This window comes from Ixodes scapularis, unplaced genomic scaffold, assembly GCF_016920785.2.
Source record: "Ixodes scapularis isolate PalLabHiFi unplaced genomic scaffold, ASM1692078v2 ptg001158l_1___fragment_3__unscaffolded, whole genome shotgun sequence".
Taxonomy (NCBI): domain Eukaryota; kingdom Metazoa; phylum Arthropoda; class Arachnida; order Ixodida; family Ixodidae; genus Ixodes; species Ixodes scapularis.
The window spans coordinates 1427606-1446837 of NW_024610108.1; the positions used below are offsets into that span (position 1 = coordinate 1427606).

General features: G+C 45.6%; 1 protein-coding gene across 2 annotated transcripts; it reads left to right on the forward strand.

The window, feature by feature from the left end:
- The first annotated feature begins 1368 nt into the window (after positions 1-1368).
- LOC120847054 lies at positions 1369-7397 on the forward strand. 2 transcript variants are annotated; one of them, XM_040218995.3, is made up of 6 exons: positions 1369-1942; positions 2754-2917; positions 3038-3169; positions 3559-3624; positions 3760-3897; positions 4020-5100. In XM_040218995.3, exons 1-6 carry the CDS (start codon positions 1707-1709, stop codon positions 4292-4294), a joined length of 1011 nt encoding a protein of 336 aa, XP_040074929.1. In that variant the 5' UTR covers positions 1369-1706; the 3' UTR covers positions 4295-5100. The 2 variants fall into 2 exon arrangements, with proteins under 2 accessions (XP_040074929.1, XP_042144061.1); XM_042288127.1 differs by having other exon boundaries at positions 1369-2917; positions 4020-7397.
- The last annotated feature ends 11835 nt before the right edge of the window (positions 7398-19232 follow it).

The following is a 19232-nucleotide window of genomic DNA, read 5'->3' on the forward strand; positions in this document are numbered from 1 at the left end:
GGGTACATGTGGAATACAGGAGAACCGAAGGAGGTAGAAGTCCAGCTTGTGACATCGCGGATTTTGGACAAAGAGAATGGGAAAAGGCGGAACGAAGAGCAAGTGGCACGTCGACAGGCACAGATGGTATCCCAATCAAGCTGGTGAAGAATTTGGGTCCTAAATCTAAGGAAAAACTAAGGGAGGTAGTGAGCACCATGATAACAAAAGGAAATATTCCAGATGAATGGAGGCTTAGTAGGATGAGTATGATATACAAGGAAAAGGGAGATAAGTCTGATGTTAGGAATTATCGTCCCATAACTGTGACACCAGTTATTTACAGGTTGGTAATGCAGATTATAAAGAACAGGCTGGAGGAATGGGTAGATTGCGAGGGCATACTGGGCGAGTTACAGAACGGGTTTCGGAAACAAAGAAAGTTGGAGGACAATTTATTTCCTCTAACACAGTGTATAGAAAGACCGCGAAAAGAAAACAGACAGCTCTGGCTGGCATTTCTGGATATCAAGGGTGCCTATGGCAATGTGAGCCAAAGGAACCTGTGGAACATAGTGGAAAGCTTAAACCTAGATGATGGACTAACAACACTATTAAGGAACATTTACAAAGATAATAAGGTGATTATAACATGGGAAGGAAAGGCGACAGGGAAAATAGAGATAAGACGAGGCCTTAAGCAGGGGTGCCCGTTATCGCCTTTGTTGTTTATGTTAGGATTGGAGGATAAACTAGAGAAGAGTGGGATTGGATTCGACCTTTCGTACAGTAAGCTAGGCCAAAAAATTCAGCAACCCTTACCGGGATTGATGTATGTGGATGATATCGTACTAATGGCTAACAGGACAGAGTTGCAGGAATTAATGAGCATCTGTGGTAGGGAAGGAGAGGAATTAGGTTTAGAATTCAGTAGTGAAAAATCAGCAGTCATGATTTTTAACGATGATGAAGTTGAGAGGCTGAAGATACAGAATATTACAGTTGAGAGAGCTAGTAAATACAAGTATCAGGAGTATGGATATGTGATGGTGCAGAATATCTCAGTGAGCATGAAAAGTATATAATAGGCAAGGGCAACAGAAATGCAGCTGTAATGAAAAATACAGCACTTTGGAATTACAACTGGTATGAGGTGGTGAGAGAGATTTGGAAAGGGGTCATGGTGCCTGGCTTGACTTTTGGAAACGCAGTGCTATGCATGAAATCCGAAGTGCATGCAAGACTAGAGATAAAACAGCGCGGAGTAGGTAGGCTGGCTTTGGGGGCACATTGCAAAACGCCAAACCAGGGAGTACAAGGAGATATGGGATGGGCGTCTTTTGAGAGCAGGGAAGCGGGGAGCAAGATAGAATTTGAGGATCGGTTAAGGCAAATGGATGGATAACAATGGGCACAAAAGGTGTTCAGCTATTTATACACGAGGAGTATAGACACAAAGTGGAGACAGCGCACTAGGAAATTAAGAGGAAAGTTTTTAGGCTATAGTGGAGACAAGGTCAATTCATATAGGTCGCGAAAGTGGAGCAAAAAGCGGCCCAAAACCAATCGTCAGCGTCATCACCCTGGAGGCCGCGCTACCGCAGTACGACTATGTTTTGCGCGGCCAAACACTAAGCTGATAAAATATTAAAGACACACTTTCGGTGTCTTATATATAGTTGACTTTAAATCAAAGTATTATTTGTTAATAATAACTTAGTTTAAACATGTTTAGAGTGGTGAATTTTTCAGGTTATGTTCAATATGTATTATGTTGTGCATACTTGTTGCGACATCTACAACGTCGCTATTTTTCGCCGTCGGCAGAAGTTCGCAGTCCTGATACGCCTCGTGTTTGCATTGTTTGCTTTCGCCAGTGTGCCTATATTTCTGTAGCTCCCGTCGAACATTCACTTTGCAATCGTTTAAAACGACTTCGCGGTCTTAAGTTTTCCCACGAACGGTCTGTACTAGTTGAATCCTATTGCGCCGTTCTGTTGCTTTTGTCGTCGAGCGCCCGACGGGCGCGTTCAAGGCTCTGTCGTCGGGACGATGCGCCTGCCCCATGTAAAGAGGCGCTGCGCGGTAGCGCGATGCCCAAGTGATGACTGCACCGCTGGCATCACTTCATCGTTTTCCTGTAAACGCTGCAAGGTGAAGCTTGTAGCAGTTGTGTCCGCTGCAAATATGTGTGATGTCCTGATGTCCGTTGTCCGGTGATGTCTGGTAAACTCTTGACCTCTTCTATGGGCCCTCATGCATGCTCATTTAGTAATAAGCACCCGTTGATCGAGCTTTTTTGGGCCCAGTCTCCGTTCCAAGCTTCGCGAGACGAAACTAATCTTAGATATTAGTGGCGGCTTTGCTTGACCTCTGCTGAACGACTGCGTGACCCCAAAAACCTAATAAGAAACAATGACTGAACATTTCAGTTTTAACGAACTTTTATAATATGGTGTGAATAACACTAAAACGTCCTTTCTGGTTGAAACGTGTTTGGTGTCGTCCCTCTAACATGCTGGCGATTATCAGGTCTACTTGCTGTGGATGTCGTGCTCGGGAATCTAGTAATGTAATCGTCTGCGTTGTGGACCTATCTAACCTCACGGGCACAGAGGTGTGCTCCGCGCTCGTGGCGTTCGCTGGACCCAGACGGGAGACCAAGTACAATGATGTCACTAGTTTATCGCGAACATTATTGTGTAATCTTGTTTCTTTCTTAAGTGTCCACTTTAGCCAAGGGTATGTAAAGTAATACACTGCTTCACATTCAGGCGGAGGGTCTGGGTTGAGTTCTGCCGGAACACAAGCCTACGGAACAAGACGCCACAGCAGCTGCGGGAACGGGCGGTATGCTCCAGGCACTTCAAACCCTCTGCATTTCTTTACCGAGAAAGGCTGCGTCGTGATGCAATACCAGCATATTTGACCACTGAGGGTGAGCACGAAATATTGTTTTCATTATTACTGAGACAGTAAGCTTATTCAGAAAGTATTTTACATGCAGATACAGGGAACTGTTTCAGTGTACATAACGTGTGTGCTTAACTTTGCATAGGTGCTGGAGATGCCGTACAGAGCAGCAGCCCTGGCCAATTGATTAGCGAGGGCGAGCCCACACTGGCCTGCAGCAGTAGCACCGATGGGCACACATCATCACGGTGTCACACGCACCACACTACAGAAGAAGGTAAAAGCAATTGCATATTGGCGGAGAAGTGTTGCAGACCTTGTTTCTTGTATATTTCGGACTGTCGTGTAGTAGCCATCTTTGGGAAACATGTAAAACATGTATGACCATAATTTTAATCTATAGTCCACAGCAACCTGAGAACGAAGGGCGAGGGTAAGACGGGCCGGGGAGGAGGAAGCAGACGGAACGCTAAAGAGAGAGGGAGGTTTTCCTCTCTCTTCTCCAGCGTTCCGTTTGCTTCCTCCTCCCCGGCCCGTCCTACCCTCGCCCTTCGTTCTTAGGTTGCAACGGGCTACAGCTTGTCACATGCCGCAGGAATTTCCTGAAACAATACAATGACTGATGTTTTTGACAGATTTTTTAATTGCCTCGTCATTGCTTTGCAGATGTGGGGAGCAGTCTCACGGCTCTGACCTCTGGCACGAAGACTAGCCCTCCAACCAGAGTTCATGGTAAGTTTTCATAGTGTGCGTTGTTTAGGACAGTCTTTGAAGATTACTTTGTTGCGTAGTACTTGACCAGTCATAGCTGGTTCAGCTTTTTGCAACCACTCTGTCACTTTGTTTCCTTTGTTTTGTTTCTTGTAGTGGATCACACATACTCGATGCAAGGCGCGATGGATGGACATGGCCCGCCGTCTGGAGGAAACGATGTGGGGGTACCTGAACCTTCCCCTACCGATTATGATGCGTCGGTGTCTTCGACTTCTGCGGTTCCTCACCAACGTAGGTGTCCGTCATGATGCACAAAGTTGACTTGTACTTCCACATTTTCTGCAGTGGCGGCACATTGTTTATTTCATTATTTCTCGAAATGTTTCATAATTGCTTTTGCTTTCCCCTTGCAGGGTCCTGTGCCACCCGCACCGAGGGCAAGGGGAAGATGGACGTGTTGAGGGCCAGACTTCGACAGCTTAGGACACATAACAAGAGACTCCAGCAACGACTGCAGCGACGGCGTCATATGCTGACTGTCACTGAGATAGTTGAAAGTGTACGTAGCCTTGTCTCTCCAGCCGTTGCTGCCCTTGTGGAAGCTCAGCTGAAGATGACCAATGCGAGCAGGTTCGGCAGGCGGTGGTGCAGCCAGAACAAAGAATTTGCCTTGGGCTTGTACTTTTAAGCCCTAAGGGTTACCGGTACTGTAGGCAATTGTTAAGGTAAGGTCGTTACAGCTTTGGCTTCAGCGTGTTCCCCTGAGGGTTGGCTTTTACCCAGAAGTTTTCGAACTAGTCAAAAAACCTGCAGCTACTTTTTCACCAGAAGACAAGCCATGCATTATTGCCTTTGACGAGATGCACGTCACGAAAGAGCTCTCGTACAACCCCTCTGTGGACAGGTTTGAAGGGCTCGAAGAACGTAACACTGGAAGAGGCCATAACCTTGCAAACAAAGCTCTTGTGTTTATGGCTAAAGGCATTCGCACGCCATGGAAGCAGCCACTTGTCTATTTTTTTGCTCATGGGGGAACACATGCCAACATTTTGCGTGACCTTCTTTTCCAGTGCCACAATTTGCTTGTGAAAGCCGGCCTGGAGCCAGTAGCTGTCGTATGTGACCAAGACAATCAAAATGTTGCTCTTTTTAATGGCCTTGTTACATCTGAGAAGCCCTACGTAAATGTGAATGAGAAGCCACTTTTTCTTTATTTGATGTTCCACATCTGCTGAAGTGCTTACGAAATATGTTCTTCAAGTACAATTTTCAAATTGGGGACCACACGTTGAGAAGCTCTTTCCTCGGGGAAGCTTACGAAAAAGACAAACAGCCTGAAATCCGATCCATGCCAAGGCTCAGTGAGAAGCATTTTAATTTTAATTTTGCCTCCAAAATGTCAGTGAAACTAGCAGCGCAAATATTCAGTAATCACTGTGCTGCTGCAATGTTTGCCATGGTAGCTTCCCAGCAACTGCCAGTTGAAGCTATCCACACGGCCCGGTTTATTGAAAAAAATGGATCGTCTTTTTGATAGCCTGAACAGCTCACAGAAACGCGGGAAGAGTGCATATGTGTCTGCAATTCACGAAGGCTCTGTTCACAAGGAGTTTCTGAAAGAATGCCTTCATATGTTCGAAAGCCTTACCGTTCTTGTGTGCCCACGGCAGCCTGCTTGCATTCGCGGTTTCTCCTTGACCATTCGGTCTATTATGCTGATTTGTGAGCACCTGACATCTGAGTATGGTTTCAGATACCTTCTGACTCGCCATCTCAACCAAGATGCACTCGAAAACACATTCTCCGTAATAAGGTCAAAGTCTGGTGCGAACGCCAATTCCTCTTGCCGGCAGTTTCAGGCAGCATTTAGGCATCTCCTAGTTAGCAACTTGTTTAAACTGTCTGACAAGAGCAACTGCGAAGAGGACATGGCAACCCTTTTAGCGGCTCTTCCGGTTGGTTTCTCAGCTCCCTCAGCTTCACTTAGTCTAGGAAGCTCACTTCCACAATGTGCAGCTGACCTCACATCCTGTAGTTATCCCACTTTATTATCACTTAACAACATGGTTTACTTTGCTGGATGGCTTGTAACAAGGTTTGTCAAATATCATACATGTCAAAACGTGACTCAGCAATGTGAATTGCAAATCAAGAATGACACTTTTTCTGATGACAGCCAAGTGTTGTTGTATTTGAGTGTGAAAGGAACGGCTGAAGGAGACTTTGGAAGCCTCTCGGTCACTTCACCTTGCTTTGTTTCTTTCGTTCAAGCTTGTGAGAAGGTTTTTGTGGCGTCAATTGACAGTCTTGTTTTGAAAGAAGGCGTTGGGAAGGCGTTGTGCATCACTCTTCATGAGAAGGTCTAAAAGCTGCTGACACTCTGCAGTGAGGATGTCTATGGTGATTTATTTGCTTTGTTTGCAAGGGTGAGGCTTCATTGGTTCGCCCCTAAAAAGAATACTGGGCTCCTTGATGCAGCTGTGAGACGCAAAACCCAGCAACGAGTCCAGAGGCTGTGCAGATGAGAACACTTGCTTTATGCCCACAGGAAGTCCCTTTAGTTTGTCTTATGTGTTGCATTCAATGATCACGCTGGCACACCGGATTGTGCGAGTACATACCTCTAAATTATCACACGCTTTGCCGAAACTGTCTACTGCGATGACCAAATGAATCTAGCATACTTTAAATAAAGTGTAAAAGTTTGTTTCGCATGCTCAGACGCTACAATCAACATATAGGTTCAGCTAGATGAACTTGAATTTTCAATGAATCAATATCAAAATTTCAGTGTCACAGCATGCAAAACTAATTTTTTCGTTCTAAGCAAAAATATGTTAGATTCATTCGACGCTCGCTGTATAGTGCTAGATGACGTTGCTCACTGAATGATGGGACAGGGTGTCTACCAAATCGCTTATTCCAAATTTCCCAATTTTCTCAAGGTTTTCCTCTCTATTTCGATAAAATGTTGACCGTTACTTCGGTTCAGGGAGTGCCTAGTGGCCTGCGCTGCCTAGTGACGTGTCGGGCAACGTTATTCAGTGCAGCGGCACCACCGTGAAATCCTTGTGCAATCATCGGGCTTCGTTGCACGCTGCCGTTCCACTTTCGCTTATCATTTTTACTAATTAGGAACTCTTTTGTGGTTTCCTTTATATTACCCTGTTCTTTAAATATAATCCGCCTTACTTAAATATTTTAAGTTTCCAGGTTGGTAGACACCCTACACACCTTGTGCATTATTGAGGAGTGTGTGAGAACAAGCGTTGACCTCGATGTTTCCTTGTGCAGTGCGACGACTTGAGACATAAACCTGGATTAATGTTTGGTTGTGTGAGGTATACAAAAGTATATCAAACTGCGAGGAAAGGTAAATCAGTGAGTCAGTATGGTGCTAACAATTTGCCACAAAGCGAATTATTATCCTTTTTCTGATGCTTTCTTTCCTGTCATTTTGTGGCGGTTTCCTGCGTACTAATCCTCACATAAACAGCCAAGCTGTGGAGCACAATGTTTGTGTGACGAGCGCATGTGCTATAACGAAACGTCTCAATTTTCAATCTCTTGAAACATTAATTCATGTGGACATTCAAATGCAAAATACATGTATAGCTCCGCACCTCCACCTGTGATTGATATAGTTAAATCTAGTTACGAGCTCTCAACGTAAACAGTGCAAGATAAATGCGTAAACGTGCCTCCCGTTGAGAGTATTAAGTGCGTGCATAGAGTTGTCGAGACCCTATTTCACTTCGTTTTTATTGCCATATCTATCTTCAAGTGTTCAGTGGTGGTGTTGTAAGTTTGTATATAATAAAGTGTGTAAACCAAGCTTGTGCCTTCTTGTCTTTCTTGGCGAACAAGCCGTTGTTACAATGATAAGTACGCCTTCATAGGCGTGCTGTAACACATTGCTTAGTTGAAGAAGATAGTAACTTATTGGTGGTTCCCAGAACTGATAAAAAACTGGTTCTTTTGGAAGAGGGATTACATGGGAGTGATTGATACAAACAAGGCAGTTAGGCGTGAAGCAATGTTTGAAGGACGGTAGCAGGCATGTAGAACATCTGAAAAACTTTAAATTTCGCGCCACCGGCGAAAATCGTTTAAATTTCGCGCCGAAAACAATCGTGACGTCACAATCTTGAGGAAAACGCGTCATATCGTGTTTCTTTGTTCCTTTTTAATAAAGCGTCACTTCCTGTACGTCACGGGCGAGCATGACTAATGACACTGCCGCGCAACTAACAGATGGCGCTGCGCCCCATGAGCCGCCATCTTTGCGCCTATGGGCTTCTATGGAAGCTTCGCTACCATCTATACATATACCTTGGTGGAGATACGGAAGGGCAAGTCTCAGTTGAGAAGAAAGTTAAGGCCACAGAAAGTGATCGGTGGCTAGAGGGAATGCAGACAAAGACGGCTCTGGAAAGCTATGGATTAAACAAAACAGTTATTGCCAAAGAAAGCATTTATGACAATTCTAGGGGAAGCTCATTGTTGTTTGAGGCGAGGACAGGTGTTCTGCGAACCAGAACATACAGATCGAAGTACCAGGAAATGGATACAGTGTGCACTGCTTGTGGAGAGGAGGACGAGACGGCTGAGCACTTGATACTCTACTGTAAAGGGCTTCACCCTACGCCTACCGAAGACAACATGGATTTAATAAAGTCATTGGGTTTAGAGACAGCGAAGGGATAGTGGATTTCAAGACTGTAGAGATTACCAAGCAAAGATTAAGTGAATGGTGGCAGAAAGCCAGAGAAAACTAGGTATTTTTTATTAACTGATGACAAGGGGGTTTTTATAGCCTCACTTTCTTTGCAGTACGGAGTGAATATAGATTTCACATTTAAATATTCTAAGCTTAAATGATAAAACAAATTGGCTAGGTGGCGTAAGCTACCGCCCGATCCAAAGGGCTCAGCCGGATTCATCCATCCATCCATCCTCTGCTCCGAAGGAGCAAGGGGGGTAAAGGTGCGTGAGGAGGAGTGGCAAATCCCGTGCGCCGACACCCGGGGTCCCGAGTGAACGATCGCAAAAGAGAGCGCCAGAACACGAGAGAAAGAAAGCAACGTTGCCATGGAAAACGCGAAGAGTGAAAACTCTCAGCAATATAAACAGCGATGACTAAGTACCGGCTAGTTTAATGGTTTGTTGCTTGGCTTTGTGTAATTGGGTCTTGTATGCCCTCTTTCCCTTTGGTTCCGTGTGTTTGCGGGGTTAAAAAAAAAAAAAAAAAACTTTTAACGGTTCTTTGTTGACTTTGTGTGGTCGGAGGCTTATCTTGTCCTTTTGTCTGGCTGAAAGATTTTTCGTTTGTAATGTTTTGGGCCTATGTTTGGCTTAGTGTATTCCGGGTGGTATGTTGTCATTGGTTGACTTGGTTGGTGGTGTGTGGACGTGGTGTGTATAAAAGTGCATACGATGGAATAAAATCCTTAGCTGTGTTTGAAACGTCGCCTCCTTGTGGCCTCTTTTCTTCTCGTCCCTTTTCCGAAATACCCCAGTCTCGGGTTAAACAAAACTATGGATAATTTAACGTTGTAAACTAAATTATGAGCTATTCTAACGCTTATAAAAAGCAATAAAGTCATTAGGCTGCATTAACTTCCTTTCTGTCGAAATCTCAGAAATCTGGTGGTTGCGCAGTTTCGTATTCCTCAACCGCGCCCAGCCGCGCCCCACCGGCGAAGCCGGGTATATGGTTTAGTTTAGCGTTAACGCGAGGCCGTACATCTGCGCGCTATGCAAAAAGAAAGCTTCGAAAGGAACGCGAATATCTTTCCACCGGTAAGTTCGTGGATAGTTGAAGTTCACGAAACTGCTCTGATGATGTAACCGTGTTTGGGACCCCGAGGGTCTGCCTGCATGATCCGCCGCTTGCGGCAGCCAGAACCTTTTCCTCTAGAGTTAGTATGTATGATCTCTATGGAAGGAGCAGAGGATGGATGGATGGCGATGCAGGGGAAGGTACAGGCCCGCGTTCCCTCTCCCATTCTGAGTGTGCGCGGGCTCTCCTCCTCTCCCCGGAAATGGTGGAGGAGGAGAGCCTGCGTACACTCAAAATGGGAGAGGGGACGCGGGCCTGTACAACACCACCTAGAGGGGAAGGAAAGCACACGCTTCCGGTGACGTCACGGCAGCAGGCTGACGAGCGCCGCGCTAAAGAGCTGAGCTGAAGGCTTTGCGCGTAGCTTTTACGTCGTAGAAACGCGGGTTTTCGATCTATTTATTTTTTATGAGCTAACATGACAGCTGTGAACGCCGAGTGATTGAAAGAACCAATTTTGGAACGCAGGAAAATTATTATAACCTACAATTATTGTAGGGAAATACAAGAAAGCGATGTCTTGAGACAGATGTGTTACTTTTTAAGCGATAAACTGGGTGGTGTAATTATCTCTGAACGACATGGGAGTTGTATAAAAAAAAAAGAATCCCTATGAAATGACAATAATCGAAGTAGTAGGACCAGATGAAATGACCTAAAGTAACAATTGGATAAATGATGCAGAGGCATTCGTTTTACTTAATTTTATTCGCATCAGAGGCATCCAAAGACGCATTACATCAGGGGGGATTCAAAAATAAAAGAGAAAAAAGTAATTTAACATAAAAAATAGACACCAACAAAAAAATGTCACACACAAAAAAAATGCTTATTAGCATGTTATTGTTATGATGCCGTTTTACAAATCAAGGTTCAGTTAGACAAATTGATGCACTTCTTTTTAAATGAACTGGGATATCTCTCGGTTACAATATGGTCAGGTCCCTATTGGAAAAACGTACAAGAAACAAACCTGCTACTTGTACAGTCCTGGTATGACACCACCATAATTTATTGTTATTATACATGCAGCTAGTTTGGTTTTGCGTTCTCCATAACTGGAGATACCGGCACCGCTATGGCTCCGGGTCTGTCTATACTGGCAGCCGGTTTGCTCGCCGATATGACTCGGTATGGCTGGTATGATTTTGCGTCCGATGACGTAGGCGACCGCCATCTTTCCAACGAAACGCCTATACCACAAGACCACCGGTATAACTAAACCATACATGCAGAAAGACGACCGCCATCTTCCAAAAAAACGTCCATCGTTTACCACCGGTATCGTTACATCCATCGTACATGTCGAAAAATAACATAAGCCGCGTTTACAAGAATGCGACTTAGTCGCATTGAATCCAGTTGCCGCATTCAATATGCGGTCATGTAAACGGCATAATGCGCAAAGCGCATCGCATTAAAGTCGCTAGACAGAGGTGGATCGAGATGGCGAGTGCGCATTCATTCAGCCCATGTAAACGAAGATCGCATCGCATTTTGGAACGGGGAGGATTATCGGAAGGCGCTCGCTGCGGGAGCGAGTGAACAGCTGAGAACATGGTGGCGGCCAACCTCGTCGGCGGCGCGGAGAGCGGTCCCGCAATTTTTTTCCCGAGAACAAACGCAAGCTTTTATTGCGATCATAAGTAAGCGGAATTTAGCGGAGCTGCTCGGTGAGGGCGGCCCCGTCCAAACCTTTGCGAAGTACGACTTGCGCGTCCGAAGGGGTCACAAAGGCTTCGGTGCAAGCACGCATGACACCGAGAGCTCCGATCACTGTAGAGCACTGCATGGTTGCGCAGAACGAGCAGCTCCTACCTCGCTGCCGTTCCTGGCTGCGCAAGAGCCTCTCGGACTCGGGGTCTGGTCGCGATCGGCGAGGTCTGGCGCGGCGAAACGTGGAGGCTTCCTCAAAACGTGCACACACACGTCGCCTCTCGTTCAGAGTGGACCGGCGGCCCGGACTGGAGTCCTAAACGCCTTGGTTTTGATGCTTCTTCCGTCTCCCAACTTCTTCCACAGCACCGAAGACAGCGGGCGCGATCTTTACGTTCACTGAATGCGTCGAAAGGCCTCCACGTGCGATGCACCGGAAAACGTGGTGCGGCTGGTGCCGGAACGGAACTGACGGAACTGCATAACTTCGAGCTTTGAGTCAACGTGCACGGCAACAAACCGATCGTGACACTAAGCCGCGGATACCGCATCGCCGGTCGACAGGGGCAAATGGCCCGTTGCTCGTATCGTGGGCCGTGATTCGTACTCGGCCAACTGGGCGTCTTTTCGTGGCCCCTCGCGTCGTCGCAACCAGCCGCAAACATACCAGCCCGCGACCGTGGCCGATGTCGGAGAAAAGCGAAACCGAAACGTAAAGCTTCCGCCCAGTGGCTTCCGCTGCAGCGCCTTTTCTAACTTCCCGGCCAGTCCCGGTTTACACGCTTCCGGTCGTCGTGGAGATGGCGACGCAGCCAGACGTAGCGGTTTTGGCGCTGGCTCCTTCTGCGTTTTACGGGACAGATGTTTTACGGTCCGTTTCTACTGCGTCTCTGGCTCTCAACTCGACGACGCCTCTCATGGTTCAACCAGGCGTGGTCAGCCGGGGTCAGCACAGCTACCGGCTCAACTCGTCCGATCGCCGGACCGCAGGCGACTTCCGATTTCGGCCGTTAGGCCTAGGATCCGAAGGACTCTGTTTCCGTGCAGCGGTAAGCGAATCTCGTCCCGTTTTCGTTCTACTTTTAAATTACGTTAGGTGCGCTACAGTGTAAGCATGCGTGCCAAGTGTTCGTGACAATTTTGAACTAGAATAATTGTGCTTCATTGCGGTTTGTCATTTACGAAAAAGTAAATCGAGCAATGAACGAGGAGCCATGTTTGAAAACGATGTATGTACGATGTTAACTTCTACCTGGGCGGCTTAAAAAAAAGTCAAGACTGGTTACGGTTGGATGCGAGGCTGGTCCCAATGCAATAGTAACCACTTAGAGCACCTTTCTGAACAGCATGTAAGCAATATAGCGATCAACGAGACGAGCGACGACGAGAAGCTACGAGTGCCGGCGCCGAGCGACGAAGATTTCTCACTCTCGCTGCTTGCGCCGCTCGGTTCCTGGGCTTCTAGAAAACGTCGCTCATCACCTTGATCGCTCGCACCAATCGCTTTCATAATGTGTGTCTCGTCGCGCAGCTGACTACCGTGTTTATTCAAATATATGTCGACCTTTTTTTTTCTTTTCTTTTATTTTTTTTTTTTTCGGAAATCGTGACTAAAGAATTTCGACCTACATTCGCGACCAAATTTTGCGACCGTACCCGAGGCATGGAGCTATCGAGTCACCGAGCCGGCGTTGCCGTAGAGCTGCGCCGCTTCTTGTTTCCAAAAGCTTTTGTTAAACAACCGAAAACAACAGCGGTGGCCGATGCCGCTATCGCGCGCACCTCTTGGGGCATTGGATTTCGCCATCGCACCTCTAGCGTTCCCCTTGCTGGGCAATGGGGAAGGAGAGGAACGCGATGCGCCATGCACTTTGTCCTCCATCCTCGCAAACGCGCACAAAAAAAGAAAAAAAAGATGTTACTTTTGTTAGTTGCTTGAGGCGTCTCGGCTCGCGTGTTGCTCATGGCGACACGGCGGCTTTGTTTGCGTCTTTGTAGTTTGTCTTTCGTCGCTTCGCACCTTCTTTCGTTTCTTGTCGTCATTTTACAACGGTGTCAGTGAAGTATTGTGGCGGATTTGCGAGGATGTCTACCAAGCTGTGAAGTGATGTAAATAAAGGTTTCTTTCTTTTGCCCAAAACTTCCCCTGTTCTTAAAAATAAAAAAAAAGTCGACCTATATTTGATTTTTTTTTTTATTCTCGGTGGGTCCAACAAATAGAGTTCGACCTATTTTCGAGTAAATACGGTAACTTTAATTTTTATTTTGGGTTACGTCGGACGTAACTCGAATGCTTGACAGTTACGTTGGGCGTAACTTTAATTTTTATTTCGGGTTCCGTCGGACGTAACGTTAGACACTGCGTTACACTTAAGAAAAATAGGGGCTGATGGTTCATCATATAAACCAACCATTTGTGTTTAAATAAAGCGAGTCACTGGCCTAAAAAAAATACTGCTGTCCTATAGGAATGTAGCGCTTCAGATAAATTTGTTAATTTTTGCTTTTAGTCTCTGCCCCACCAGATACAACATCTGGCCTAAAGCAGTGTTCCGGATCTCCTTCCAAGACCTCAGGCGGGTCGTCATTCAATCCAGGAGGCGGCGGCGTCTCATGGGCGTGTTGCTGGTGCTTCTTACTGGATGGTGCTACCGAGGGAAAAGTGGTCATGCTTAGGAAAGGCAAGTATGGCCGCCGTAAGTATAGATATTGTTTTTACCTTTGCTCGGACCCACCTTTAAGAAATGCACAGTTCGCATGTGTGCATCTCTCAATGCTTCTACAGTCGGCTGTTAATATTTGGAGTGCTCCAACTCTGTCAGCGCTAGTTTCTCTAGATTATGCAAATGGGATGCAACACTAAACCACATATGCTGTCGCAACAAACAGTGCTCTGCTGAAGCACGCACTGTGGAATCTACTCTGGCTTTATAATGCAGCACAAAATAGTTGACGCCAAGTATAGCTACTTTTGTGACTCCGTTTTACCAAAAGCTCTGCCGAAATAAACTTGCCACCTTATAGGTAGTGCAAAAGAACCTCGCGTGCCTAACCTGGAGAAGGGCATTTTTTTCATAGGTCAATTTTTTCTTAAACCAATACCTTCAGCCTCCTTGAAATGTTAGCATCATGTGACACTCAGAAGAACAGTAAACCCCTTAATGTTGGCGAACCTTTACTTTTCGCAGCCTTTAATTTTGCGGAATTCAGTGACTGCGATTATGTCCTCTGTGACCGATTCAAGAAGAAATAGGGGCCACCAAGATAAGGGGGTTTTACTGTCCATGGAGGAGAGAGGAAGTCACCTTTGTTTGTATGCAAGAGTAAAACCAACAACAACAATCATGGTGCCGACACTTTGTGAGCCTATCTGTGTCTATTGAATGATATCATTTTTTTTTTGTTCGTTAAAAATTGTTGCCTGTCCACTGTGGGATGTCGTCTTCAACACGAGCAGTGGTTTTCCTCTGAAGCAGGCAGCATGGACGCGTGCCGCAGCACAACATAGTTTATTTGCAGGTGGTACCGCAGTTTGAAGGATGGTTCGCACAATATGGGGGAATCGCAATTCAATGTTCTACCTCGGGCGTAGACAAGATTTGCTCATTCTAAATCATTTTGTCTACAAATCGGGAACTTGCAACGAATGTACCCGCATGGTTGGAAGGGCCAGACAAGCCTTGCGAGCGCTTCGTTTTCTAGCCTCTCAGTCCTGAACCTACTCACGCACCACATGTGTAGATGTTCCGGTACGTGGGAGCACTTATTTGGAAAATGCTGAATGGCAACTGTTGTTATCTTTAAGGTGGACTGCATATTTGCAGTACTTTTCCTCACTTAAAAATATGTCTTACTAAAAATATGTAGTATAGCCGATGACAAAAAGAGAATGGCTGGGCGTCCTCCAGCACATGCTTGTGCTTTTCACCCCGCTTTAGACAGATGTGCTCGCTCCAGGCTCATCAGGCGCTGAAACGTCATCGAAGGTAGCAGACGGGCTGGAGGTCGAACAACGGAGACTTCTCCCTGCCTTTCTGATGGTGTCAGTGAGCATGTACTTCTATACTCTAACTTAGCTTAACCTGCACAGAGCTGAGTAGAATAGGCTTGGCAAGTGCCCTTATTGCATATGCATTTGTACAGCTGAGGCACTTTCTAAATCAAGAACATTGTGTACCTTACCTTCAAAAACACATCATTTTGGGGGTGCAAAAGGAATTCTAAGGCATATTTTTGTTTGTATTGTCCTATTACGCATCGACTCCTTCAACTTAATGCGGAGTCGACCCAGCCTCTTGAAAAATGTAATGCTTGCCAGGTAATTGTTTTGCATTTAGTTGATATATCAGTATTCAGTTAGGTATCCCAAGTCATTAGTCGTTGAGGTGGAGTCTCTCTGTAAGTCACTCATGTTTAACAGTCATAGAAATGCTTGTCAAATAATGGCACTGTCGAGGACATGTATTCAGCTCGAACAATCGCTGGGCACAAGCTGGTCGTGTGGTTACAGGCAGCAAACATCCCGGTTGGAACGTCCTATTTCGCAATGTAGCTGCAGACTAAATGAGGGCCCCACTCATAAACGTCTATACTTTTAGTCTCTTTAAGCTGGACCACTTTTGAAACTACAAGCCTTTGCAGCAAAAACAGCATGACGCATGATTATAAGCTCGACGTACCATGGCGTCCAACTAGAAGGTCACATGGCTTGCTTTGTGCACTGAATTTGCAAGGATGGCTTGAAGCTTCTGTCGTGGTTAACTTTAAGCCGAGATAGTTTAAAATAATGCTCTCAGTTTTTAGTGTTGCCCGGCATGGTTAACAAGTTGGTGATATAGCGCTGCATTGAAAAGTCTGTGCATTCATGACTGTATCACCTTATGAATGCAAGCTACCTATTAAACTCTTCGTTTTTCAGAGAAATGAAATGCACTTTGCTTCCAATTGCACCCGCTTCTGTAACTTCATGGTATGAAGCACCTTATGGCTGCAAGCTCTGACCGATCTTGTTCTGTGGTCTGCGCAGGCCCATATGAGGGAGTCACTCCGAGAGCCTCACCAGTTTCCTGCCCGTGGTCGTTCTAAATGTTTTTGTTGTAGGTATGCATCCTTTCTGTCTTTCCCTTAATTGTACTCAAACGTCTTCTTTTCATTGTCGCCGATTTGCCTCAAAATTGGTTAAGCACACAAATGCACGCTGTACAACTGTATTGTACATATTTTTTCCAAGGTAACTTTTCTTTGCCAAAGTTAGATTTTTTTATGAAGGTTAGTCTTTTTTGTTTTTATTTTCAAATTTATGTGAGTTTCCATGGGCAACACTAAAACGTTATGCCAGAAGCAAGGACAAGTTCACTGCTCTAATTTGTTCTCAACTGATTGCAAGAAATTTCGTTAATGTCGTGAAACCTCCTTCCAGCGCTTGCTTTGCAGCATAAAAAAAATTATACATAGGACATACTCTGTTTCTTAAACTGCTTGCTCATTCTGCAGGTCTGCCTGCCATAGATGTCCTGCTACTGGAGAGCAGGCGAATTCAATTGCTGGTTTTGCCATTTCTTTTTTTTTTTTTTTAGACGTTGTCTTAGTAGTTCTTGTAAATTTGGAGATTTTCCTAAAAAGCAAGCCGGGAAGAATATTTAGTTTAGTTAGGAAGCTGAAAATAATGATTTAGTACCCCTTTGTCACTAAAATAGATACTGTGTGCCGCTGTTAGTGTCAAGCCGAGATCCACGCTTTTTTGGCATTTTGCTCAGAGTGGTACCCATTCTTATTCGTTAGCCTCTTGGTGTGCCAACTAAACTCTTTGTATACAGACACCTGCCCTCTGCTGGTACACTCTACCCTCATGTTCAGCGAGTGTATGAACCAGAGTTGTATCCACAGTCGACACTCGCTGAGCACGAGGGTAGGAAAATCTTTCCATTGCAGCAGAGCCATATATGGGGAGAGTCTGGCAGTCTATGATTTCGCTGCCGTAACGTCTCCCTTCCGAGTGAGCTGATCAGCCCGCGGCACAGAGCAAGAGGCGTGAGCGCATGCGCGTGAACTCTAGGCTGCTCCCAGCTGAGCGGGGAGGGCCGCCATTTTCATTCATTCGCCCGGCATGGGATCGATATTCAAATTTCGGTTCTTTCCTTTTATTTGGCAGGCTCTGGCAATAAAATGATATAGTGTTATTCCTCGGTGGCTTAAAAACCTAAAGAAAGAAGTTCCTCCATGTTTGAACGCACTTTTATTTAGGCAAAAAAAATAAATAAGCCCGTAGCAGACGACACGTAGCCTCAACAGTGCTCCGTGCAGACAGCTTTGCGTCAAAATGGTGGTCGTCTCCTCTTTGTTTCTCTGCTGCCTTCTCTCTCCCTCCTTCGGCGTTCTCCTCCCTTTCCTCCTCTCCGGCGCCTTCGTTGCCACACCCGCTGGCTAAACTCTCCCACTATACGGCTTTGCATTGCAGTAGTAGTTTTATTTGTAGTCTTTACAGTTGAATGTGAATATTTGACAGAAGTCTCAGGTTGGGGCGAAAGGGGGTTAAATGAATGCATTTGATCATTCACCTAAATTCGGTACCCATCATTTTAACGCCTACGTAGCTTTGTCCTGGGGGGTGACTATGACTAAAATAAGAGGATCTATGTGCTGATCACGAAAGAATATGCTAGCCATTCTAATGTAGCTCTGCCAAGTACTTGATTGTGATTTGTTTTTATTTTCAGCTACTTGGGTGCCTCAAGATCTGGAGATCCTAGTGGCCACAAGCTTGGACTCAATCTTTTTCTGTGGTCTGGGCAGGACCATGGGGGAGGTAATCCTAGCAACAAGAGCATCGCAGTATCTCCCTGGCTGTGACTTTCGGTCTGCGTCACGACAGGGGAGTCCTCGTGCCACCAGGTGTTAGGTATGCCACTTGAAATAAGCATTTTTCTTACCTATTAATAGAACAGCAAAAGCACTACTAAGCCTAAAATGAAAAAAAACATATTCAAATCTTGGGTTGGATGAAATTCCAATTACAAAAAGGAGTCTGCAGACATGATTAACATGTGAACTTAAAGCCCGCGGATGTAGGTTCGACGGTGTCACAGAAATAACTTCCCGCAGATCTCCTTGCTCGTGCTATACCCAAACAAATTCTTAAAATAATCATTGTGTTTCGTTGGTGTCATCAATCTTATGTCCCTACCACACTCACCAGTCGGGACATGTGAAATATAAAAAAACAGGAACTTGCACATTGTCAGCTCTGCAAAGATTTATATAGTAAACAGAGCATAGCACGTTCAGCTTAAGAAAAAAATTCAGTGCAGGCCTATATTCATGGTTCACATATGTGTAATTGCTCTTTATAATGAAGTGAAAACTGCTTAAGTTGTGGCCCACTACAGGCTTTCTATTAGTGTTAAAAAGTGCGGTAGAAAATATGATTGCGCTTGGAAGACGGGGACATAGGAAGGACAGACACAACAGAGCGCTAACTTTCAACTGATTTAATTCAAGAACCTCAACGTAGAAACGGACTGTGTCGCCGCACCACATCTCAACCAATCCGTGGCCCTGCCACGGACCGCAAGTACGCCAAATCCTTACCCGCCAAGTCAATTGACGCCACACTGACACAACTTGTGCCGGAACTATTTATAGTGTCAGCCTCCATAATCTCGCTAACAGTCCTATCTTTGTGCCTCTCAAGAACAATAGACGAAACAAATAATGGTTTGCACCCGCAGTCATGACAGTGACACGACAGATCATGACTGCGAGTGCAAACCATTATTTGCTCAGTCTACTGTTCTTGCTAGGCACAAAGATATGACTGTTAGAGAGATTATGGAGGCTGATGCTATAAATAGTTCCGGCACGTGTTGTGTCAGTGTGGCGTCAATTGACTTGGCGGATAAGGAGTTGGCGTACTTGCGGTCCGTGGCAGGGCCACGGATTGGTTGAGATGTGGTGCGGTGACGCAGTGTGTTTCTACGCCGAGGTTCTTGAATTAAATCAGTTGAAAGTTAGCACTCTGTGGTGTCTGTCCTTCCTATGTCCCCGTCTTCAAAGCACAATCATGTTTTCTAACGTACCGTACCAACTTGCCCAACAATCAGCACTTGCTAAAAAGTGCTATTGTGTTTTA

Excerpts from the sequence above, each read along its gene's own strand:
- LOC120847054 (XM_040218995.3), top strand. The coding sequence starts at position 1,707 with ATGTTTAGAGTGGTGAATTTTTCAGGTTATGTTCAATATGTATTATGT. Across the intron at positions 3,170-3,558 it reads GCACCACACTACAGAAGAAG|ATGTGGGGAGCAGTCTCACG; the intron begins GTAAAAGCAATT and ends ATTGCTTTGCAG. Across the intron at positions 3,898-4,019 it reads TTCTGCGGTTCCTCACCAAC|GGTCCTGTGCCACCCGCACC; the intron begins GTAGGTGTCCGT and ends TTCCCCTTGCAG.